General features: G+C 52.4%; 1 protein-coding gene across 1 annotated transcript in view; it reads right to left on the bottom strand.

Annotated features, from left to right (window-relative positions):
- Positions 1-9,433, bottom strand: part of WDR1 (WD repeat domain 1) — a 73,616-nt gene that overhangs the window by 61,424 nt on the left and 2,759 nt on the right. Inside the window, exons 2-4 of the mRNA XM_045289486.1 lie at positions 9,255-9,428; positions 8,974-9,087; positions 8,760-8,777 (exon numbers count right to left, since the gene is read on the bottom strand). Of these exons, the coding sequence (XP_045145421.1) occupies positions 8,760-8,777; positions 8,974-9,087; positions 9,255-9,428 (306 nt within the window). The remainder of the gene's footprint in view (positions 1-8,759; positions 8,778-8,973; positions 9,088-9,254; positions 9,429-9,433) is intronic.

Consider the following 9,433-nt stretch of genomic DNA (forward strand, 5'->3'; position numbering starts at 1 on the left):
GCGCACGGCTGTGGCTTGAGTGAGCACTGGCTCATGTCCTTTCAGGTGACTAAAGCCATGCTAGCTGTGCAGAAGGCGGTGGTGGGGCTGCTGCTACCGTCTCTGAAGCAGACAGCACCCTCGGACAGAGACCACACTAAGTTTTGTCAAGAATGCCGGTCAGGTGGGGGCTGGCCACACCAGGGCTGGGCAGAGCCAGGCGGAAATATGGCTGCTCCCCTTGCACGCCCCCCACTCACCCCCAATTGCTCGTCAGGGTGAGGTCACCTTTAGGTGACGTTAAGTCGTTACAGGCTCATAGCAGCCCTAGTAGACAGTAGAAGAGGTGACACTGTGGCCCCAACAATGGGCTTAATGAGAGAGGATGACGCAGGACTGAGTGGTGGTTCCATCTCGTCAGGTCTCGCTCTTATTAGCTGCTCTTCTACATAGCCTAATGTCCCTTTCAAAGGACTGGTCCCCCCTGAGAACATGTGCTTCATACATGTTCATGATAACATGCTCAATTGTCTGAAGTATATTACTGTTGAGCCCCATCAGCAAATGAAAAGACCTTTGCAGGCAAATGATGGAGTGCCTGCCAACCTGAGAGAGGAGCCCTGGTGGCATAACGGTGATGCTTGGGGGCTGCTACCAGCAAGGCTGACAATTCAAAACCACTAGCTGCTCCTCCGGAGAAAGGTGGCGCTCTTTATTCCTGTAAAGGGGAACTAGTCTGAAACCCACAGTGACACTTACGCTCTCCCTGCAGGGTCGCTATGAGTTGGCATTGACTCGATCACAGTCCGAGACTTTTGGTTGATCCGAGGGGCTGACCTGACAACCGCGTAGTTGTCACTAGGTTTGAAGGATCTGACGATGAGCTGATGGCTCTTCTAAAGATTTGCAGTGGCCACTTAGGCTGATGTTTTGACAGCCTGTTGGTTCTTTATATTGCCTTTCTGTTGGCTGGGTTTTTGATAATGTAGGTCAAGTGTTGTACACAAGCCTGGGTCGCGTGCCAATGCACGTACTGCACTCCTCACCAGAGTGCGACCTTGGGTTGGTCACCATTGCTTGGGGGCCTGCGCGTGCAGAGGTGCAGGCTGTGAATGAACTGAGGATGGCGGGGTGGGTGGGTACGCACAGCAAGCTGGAAGAAGACTTGGAAGCGCCACTGAGGCGGGTGGGGGTGGGGATGGAGGGGCCGGAGTGGTCCTCGAAGTTCACAATAAAGAGATTGAGAACCCGAGGCCGACTTTCTCATGGGCATCATGCCACCTGATTACCTGCCCCTTGGCAGTGGCTTTCTCTCTGGGGTCAGACCTTCCCTATGGTTCTCTGATCCCCATAGGCTTTAATTCGAATAGCTTCATGGCCACCATGCAGCTTGGTGTCCTCGCAGTGCCCCTGTGCCAACTCCACCACCAAACGATAAAAGTCACTACAACCTGGCTCCTGTGAGGGCAGAGGTCAAACTCTAGACCCGAGCTGACTCCATTTCTGATGTTGGCCGCTCTTACACACGGTCCTTTGCTCTGTTGGGCTGAAGGATTCCTTGCAGTGCCCATAACAGCTGTCGGGAAGAACCACGCCTGCAATGAGAATCAAATGTTTTCAGCAATCGAGGGGTGGGCACAGAAACCTAAGCCTGAAGGGAACCCCACTCCGATTCAAATCCTGTGGTACATTCGGGGGTTAGCAGGGAATCAGTCTGTTTACCCTTGGATCTCTGACTTGGTCTCAGAATCAGTAAAATGGGACGGCACCTGAGCCCTTGCCAGATAGTGAGCCTGGGGCTTTACATGTCCTAAAAGAAATGTCTGTGTTAGATGCCACCGCGGGAGGAGAGACCCTTGTTATGCTGGGAGCAAATTGGCATGAAGCTGTGAATCCTGTCAACAGCTGGACCTTAACCCCGCTCCCAAGCCTCTCCTGTTCAGGAGAAAGTGAGGATTTGCTTCTCGGAAAAATGACTGCTTGCACCTGAGAAGCCGGGCTGCCTCTTTCTATGGACAGTGCCGGAAATAATGTGGCCTGTAGGGGGGACGAGGTAGATAGGTGTTGAAGCTGCCAACCTTTGCAAAACGACATTTTCTATAGCAAATAGGGGGATGAGTGGAGAGCACCTTGGCCAGGGCCAGGCTATGGCAGTGTTTCAGCAGTTTCTACAAGGCTCCTTGCCCCAGTACCGAATCTTCCAGGATTGAGGGACGTGGTTTCCTTTTTATTCTTCGCTTGTGACATGGTCAGCAGGCGGGCTGAGACTGTTGTGGGTCAACGCTCCTTACAGAGATGCCCTGGGCTCTGGTGGGGCTGTTGGCACAAGGGAGCTTGAGATAATAAATTGGATTGGTGTGTCAGTGGCCTGCCGGCTGGAGTGGTTTGGATCTTGGCAAAGGTTTCAGCCAAGAAGTCCTTTGTTCTGGGTTTCAAAGGAGTGGCACTGGGTGCATACATGGTGGCTCAAAAGAAATTGGAGCTCCTGTGTCTGGGCCGGGTCCAGACCCAGGCAGCCCCTTCCCCCATCCTCTCAGAGATGGATGCCCTGCTGGACTTTGCAGCTCCTGCTTCCAGCATTCCAAGGAGCTTATCTCGCCAAGCTGGTCCACACAGCCGCTCCCCCTAGCATTTCGGAAAGCAAGTTTGCGAAAAACAAGATGACTTGCTGACAGGCCATATTCTGATTCAAATCTTGCAGCTGCAACACAAAAACCTCCCTCTTATCAGCCCATACGTCCTTGGCTTAAACCCTATATATATATATAGCACATCCCATCATGACCCAGCGCGACTTCCTTAACCTAACTCACTAGGTTGTGGAATCTGCCCGGGAGTCTTCCCTGCTTTAGTAAAGCCTTTCTTTGCTTTCCGTTCCTGCCTGAGTCCTCTCTCCCGGGCCTCCGTTTTTCACCTGGGGGTGGGGTGGGCCAGTGGGGGAAATGGCAGCCAAACTCGGCAAAGTTGGGATAGGTCTCCCGGTGGGTCTGCACTATGTGGCAGAGCAGAATTGGCTCCTTGCACAATTGGGAGGGTTCTTGACAAAGTGTAGTTGAAAAAGCCCCTTTATGCCACAGTTCGGTTAGTTGTGGTTAGTTCTAGGGAGGTAGACTGACTGGTCGCCTCTCTGTCATTGTTGGACGCCTCTGGAAACCTGAGCTGCCCGGTATGGAGGCTCATTCTGGAGCAATCACAGTTCTGATCTGTGAATGCTGTGATGATACAGGAAAGTATTGCCGCCAATGGGGGAGAACACAGAAGTGAGGCCAAGAATGGAGATCCAGACACAGGAACTACATAGGGGAACCTGGGAAGCATTGACTGGACTCCTCATGGCAGTTTTTTAGAAAACAAGTCCATTTGGGGGTTACTTTTCACTGAAGACGGGGGTTTGGGGGTCTTGAATACAAGTGAAGAAGGGGATAAGGATGGGGCATCAGGAGAACAGGTATAAGGAGGCAAAATGGAACCGGGATGGTCTCCCCTTTCTATTCCGCCACGGGCACGGACAGGATGACTTTAACGGGGGCTGTCCACCTGGGATTGAGATTGGTTGGGAAGGCTTATTCTTAATACAGGCGCCAATCTCCGGGCAACAGTGGCTTAGGATTTGTGTAGGTGCTGGGAGGATGTGGTTGGCGGTCATCCACAGCAGGCTGCAGATGCAGACACTGCAATGTGCAGGGCTGACGGCAGTCGTGGGTAGGCATGAGTTGCACTGGGTGAATGCTGTAAAAGGTGCCCAAGGGCGTTCTGTAGATCGATTCCAATGAGCTGATCATTTACAGCTTCTAGAGGGAGGGTTCTGATCTTCAAGGCTATAGGCAACAGTACGGTCCTCATCTTATTGTGATTCTGCTGATAGTGGGCGGTTTTCAAACGACTCTGCAGCTCTTCTCCCGAGCACTGGATGAAGAGGTGCAAAGGGGCCAGGACACTGGCAGCTCTTTGTCATCAGTGGTTTCAGAGAGATTCCTACTGGCGGGCCGGGCCGGACCGTGCAGCCCCTTCCCCAGCCTCTCAGAAACACGGATGATCTGCTGGGCTTTGCAGTCCCTGCCTCCAGCATTCCCAGGCACTTAGCTCTCCGGGCAGGGTCCACACAGCCCCTTCCGCAGCCTGACGGCCTTGCAGCTGCAATACTAATAGTATCCTTTCCCTTATCAGCACGTGCGTCCTTGGTTCGAACCCTGTATAAGTCCAACCGCCTCACTGCCAGGTGCGATTTCCCTGACCTAACTCGTTGGGTCTGGCACGTGCCCGCGAGCTCAAGATGCCCCTGTCCCTTTCTCTGCTCTCCCTTCCCTGCCTCAGTGAGATCTTTCTGAACTTCACATTCCTGGATGAATTCTCTCCATTCTGCATCTGATTTTCACCTCTCACCTACCATTATCTGCAGCGATAGCCGCAGGCCAAAGCACGGGATGATTGATTGTTTTAGGGTCTCTGCTCTTTCACGTGTGATTGGAAAATGCTACCCAGCCCTAAAGTCTCTACCAGGGCCAAAAGGTATTGGCACTTTGAGTGTGGTGGCTTATGGGTGACATCAATCTGCCAGGTCTTGTCCAGGAAGGTTTCCTCTCGATTGTGGGCTTTGAAAATGAAAGGAAGGTGTGGACTGACCCGGGAGAGACACTGACAGAGAATGGCTGTCTGGAGGTCCCAGTCAACACACTGAAAGGGTGTGGGTTGTCAATACGCCACCACCTTGACCAGGAAAGGGAGATGTGTCTCAGACGGGCCTTGATTTAAAAGTAACTCGAGTGGTGCCCTAGTCGTGTAAGGCATGCAAGTGGGGTTGCCATCCACAAGGTGTTGTAGTTAGAACCCACCAGCTGCTCTGTAGGACAAAGATGAAGCTCTTTCTATTTAAAAGTGTGAAGAGAGTACAGTGGGACAGGGGTGTGGGCCCTGTTCTCTCTGGTCCCATTGGGTCGTCAGGAGTCAGCATCACCTTGATGGCAGTGAGTTTGGTTTGGGTTCTGAGAGCGGACCTGGAGGAGAAAGGGACGGATGGAAAGAAAAAGAAGTTAACAGATCAAGAAGGGAGAAGGGAGTTGTTCCTCAGGCAGGAATCTTACCGGTGGGATAACAGTCTGTTGACAGTGACAGTCCACCTGGGCTGTGAGAATGGACCCCTGGTGGGACGACAGCCCAATGGGACGTGGTCTCCCCACTTGGGAAGGTTGGCCCTCGGGGGCTGGCACTGCAAACATAGCTCACCTTTGCCAACCTTTCCAGAACCAGTTTCCTGAACAGTAAAATGTCAGAACCTGAGCGTCCCTCCTGCCCAGTAGGTGAGGGGGCAAGTGCCTGGACTGACGGCTCGGCTGTTTGTCTCCAAGCTTCTATGGGACACGCAGAGACTGCTCTGGGTGTGGGGCGTCCTTGTCAACAAGGGCGTCGGGCACGTCTGGCCCTTTCTCTTTCTGAGCAAAATGAAGAGCCAGGTTGGACTGCTCAAAAGTGCTGCCTGTTGGAAGGCTTCCCCTTTGCCCACTGATCCCCCTGGGAACCCCAGAACGGGCCTGTTGTACTGCTGCTTGTTGTACTGCACGGTGCTGTTGTGTTGTACTGTTGCCTGCCTGCCGGGCAGAAGCATCAGTAAAGCAAGCATGTGCTTTCAACTACTGAGTCCAAGGAACTCCCATGAGGCCATAGGTGTGCGGACTGCAGGCAGGAAGGTACTGGACAGAAGTGGAGACCACAGACAATGGAGCCCTTGCTCACACAGCTTACCTGTGCTGTCAGGTCCTGCTCTGGCCTCATCTTGTATACACCTAACGGGATGCAATACTGCTGTGCACATTCCAACTTAGTGACCCTGCTGGTCAGACAACACTCCGTTCATGCTGGGGGCAGCATAGTGACTCCAAGTGTGACCCCCAATGAGGCACTCTTGTTGACACCCAGAAACGGGCCCAAAGCTTGGTTTCAAAAGGAGAGTCTTCAGGGGATGGCAGAGCTTTGCCCCCAAATCCTGAGGGCCTTCTCTGTGACCCCCATAGTGTCCCCCCAAGGACTCCAACCTGCACTGTCTGCTGCTGGGCCTCGCTCTTGGCCGGCAGCTCTCTAGTCACTTGATGACCTAAGCCAAGGGGAGCACACACGGGGACGTTTTCAAAAGTCCGAGCACCCAACCTGGCGTTGCTTTGGTGTTTTTTGATTTACTTTTTTCCTTCGAATAATTTTATTGACATAGCTTTTTCGTTCCAACATATTCTTTCCCTTCCTTTACAGGTGTTACTCAATCCAATTGGATGGGGTTATATAATCATCAGTACCACCCACTCCCCTCCCCTCCTTCCTCTCCCCTCCCTCAGAGAACCCTTACACCCATTGGTGTCTCTAAAGGGTCCTCTATCTTGATTACCAGGTACGGAGCAATCTTAATGTATAAATGAACATCGCAAATCTAACATGGTCAATGAGGTGTATCATGTCTGGACATAACATAAGGGGAGGATATCTTAACTGAAAGTTAATCAGTGCCATACTGTATCCTGGACATGCCCTCCGTTCCATGAGGCCCTTCTAAGAGGGAGTGTCCGACTGTCCTTAATGGATGTAGGGTCTCCACTACTTCCACTCCCCTTCAGAATCAGTTTGCACGCTTTTTTGAACGTCTGGCACCTGTTCCCTTCGACACCTATGATCACACAGCCTGGTGTCCAGGCATTGTAATATTTCTCTCGGGTAGTGAGGTGCCCCCAATCTCTGGAGCCCTAGGAATTTCACGGAGGTGGAAGGCGCCTGAATGTTGTCTGCTTTACTTTCACCGTGAAGGACGCTGATGTGGATGGCAACCCCACGTGCATGACTTGCTCTTGACTAAGCCTAGTCAGCATCATGTCATCAATGTCGGTTAGGAGCAGTGACCTTCTGTGAAAGGGAAAGGTGACCTGGTCCTATAGACAAAATGGTGACATTCTTGGAGAATTAGTAACTTGAGGGAGGGCTGGAGAAGTGTGGTGTTGCCCTTCAAAACCTTTGGGGGTCTCCCAGCATTTGTGTCAATCCAGACCTGGTGCCTAGTAATCCCTTCTGGGGAAAGAAGAGGAGAGGTCTCTGGGAAGCCGTGTGCGCCAGCTCGGCATCCCCCCAGCCCAGGGGTGCGGTCCTCAGAGCAGGTGTTTGCCGGTGCACAAGGCTGTCTTGGCATGTCTTCACTTAGCTTACCAGTTTCCATGCAATGGGAAAACTGTTTCCAGGATCTCTCTGCTTCTGACCAAGAGACATAGATGATCGTTTGCCCTCTCCTGGGTCTGGAAGCTTCTCGATCCAAGGTCCTGTGGCATTTGGGGGGAAAGCATAAGTGGATGTGTAAAGAAACGGGGAGAGAAGACCTTTAAGATTCTGAGAGGTGGGTGTGGAATGCCCTGGTACCGCCTTAAGTCAGACCTGGTTTAGGTTGAAATTCAAATGGAAGATTTCTCGGAGAAGATACCTTTTTGTAAGGGGATTGACTTGGCATCAGGAAAACAGACAGGACATATGACCTCCCCATCGGAGAGACAACTTTGCTTGGTGTGGAGCAAGCACAGACCCCACAGGGGTTCCACACCAGCAGAGCAGGACCTGGAGGGAAGTTCACTGCCATAGTCAAACCCCAAGCTTCCTTAGCATCAGGCTTCCCAGTGTAACATGAACAACTTCTGTCCTGGTAACTGCCTGATGGAGGCACCCTGGGAACACTGTGTGTGCTGGGGTATAGGGGTTGGGGGATGGGCCTTGTGATTGTAGATCGGGGTCTGTTACAGTTGAAATCCTGGGATGGTAAAACATCAAAAAGAAGTGAAGGTTGAGTCCACTCGAAGGTGCAAGCTTTGACATGCACACTGCCACCTGGCTGTGGGACAACAAGCACCTTGTGCAGAGTGAGATCGATGTCCTCTATGGATGCATGAAGGAATGTGGCCGGTTAGGCCCACGATCTGTGGGCTAATGTTTTCGGTCAGACTTCATCGCAAACTAGTTCCCAGGAGATGGAGATTGAAAACAAAGTCCCAGCCTCAGCAAGATGAGGCTGATCCATTCCCTCTGCCCCCTGCCCCACCAAGGAGTATATTGTCTTAATGTCTCTGCAGTCTGTGAGTCTTCAGTGTCCCACAGAACTCAAAGCTGGAGGGGAAATGTCTCACTGGGGTGTGTGCAGTTCTGTCCAAAGGTCAGGCAGGGGTCAGCCACCTGTCCCATCTTGGAGGGCACTGTCCACCATACTAATGGACAGGATTTGGGGTGGCTTGCAGACCTGGTTATGGTTCAAGCCAAGTCACTCTTGGCTTCCTTGGTTGAGGGTGTGATGGCACCATCCTTGGTTTTCAGTGAAGGTATGGTTGGCTAAGAGACATGAAGTGGCACGTCCCCAGCAAAGGTATTCCCTGGTGCACAGAGCCATTTGGGACACAAATCCCCAGGAACCAGAAGCACTAGACTGGGACAGACGCTATGGGACATAACAGAGGAGCAGCACCTTCCCTTGGACTGAGTGGAGCTGAGGTCAAGGGACCACGTGGCTGAGCCTGAGACCAGAAAGAGACTTGGTTTGCTGGTTGAGGAGAAAGGGGTGTGTTGACTGTGAACCCATAAGCAGACTAAATTACTGTTGGCTGATCCTCACTGTGGTAACCTATGATCTTCCCTATAAACTCAATTGTCTATATTGTCTTGAGAGATGTGTGTGACCATTTCAAGGTATTGCCGAACCCAGCACAGAGGTAGTGCTAAGGGGAAAGCTTGGTGACAGAACAGGGGGAGTGTGGGCCTATGCAAATGCTTACCTTGTAGCCATTGGCAGCCTGAGGAGGGACAGATTGGCATTTCCCACACTGTACAATGGGTTTGCTTGTCCTGCAGCTTAAACTGTACCTTGTGTCTTAAGAATAGGTCCTTGGTTCACTTCATTGGTCACGTTAGACTTGTATATGTTCATTTAAGACTGCCCGGTACTAAGAAAAGGGTTGTATTGTGGGAGGGACTGATGCCTGGGGCTACATAGGTGGGGCCCTCCTCGTCCTCAGGCATCTGGGCGATCAGCTGTTGCCACTCTGCTGCTTGGCACAGGAGCATCATGAGACTCTTGTAGTCCAGCTCAGACAGCACCAAGCCCTGTGACAGTCCTGGGTGGTTGTGGGCCCCAGTGCCCTGGGGCCATGCTTCCAACCAGGAAATCTTCAGGGGGTTCTCAGCCAGCCCCTCCTCATTCTGGACAGCCAGCTCGTCAGCTTTGACTGCTGCAAACTCCACCGCCCCGCAGGCTTCTTCCCAGAGAGCACCAGGCTGACCACCTTGCCATGTTTCTGGAAGAGCCACAGGAGCACGTCTTTGGAGTAGCCGCCTGGGGACTCGTCCTCCTCCTGGCACCTCCACTTCAGTTTGAGTTTGGGGGTTCCTTTGCCTTCGGGAGGCTCTGCTTTTCCTCTCCACCTCTGCTCCCGTTCCTGCCGGACCTGCT

This window comes from Echinops telfairi, unplaced genomic scaffold (assembly GCF_000313985.2).
Source record: "Echinops telfairi isolate 266 unplaced genomic scaffold, ASM31398v2 ScPeMD7_28;HRSCAF=97, whole genome shotgun sequence".
In the NCBI taxonomy this organism is placed as follows: domain Eukaryota; kingdom Metazoa; phylum Chordata; class Mammalia; order Afrosoricida; family Tenrecidae; genus Echinops; species Echinops telfairi.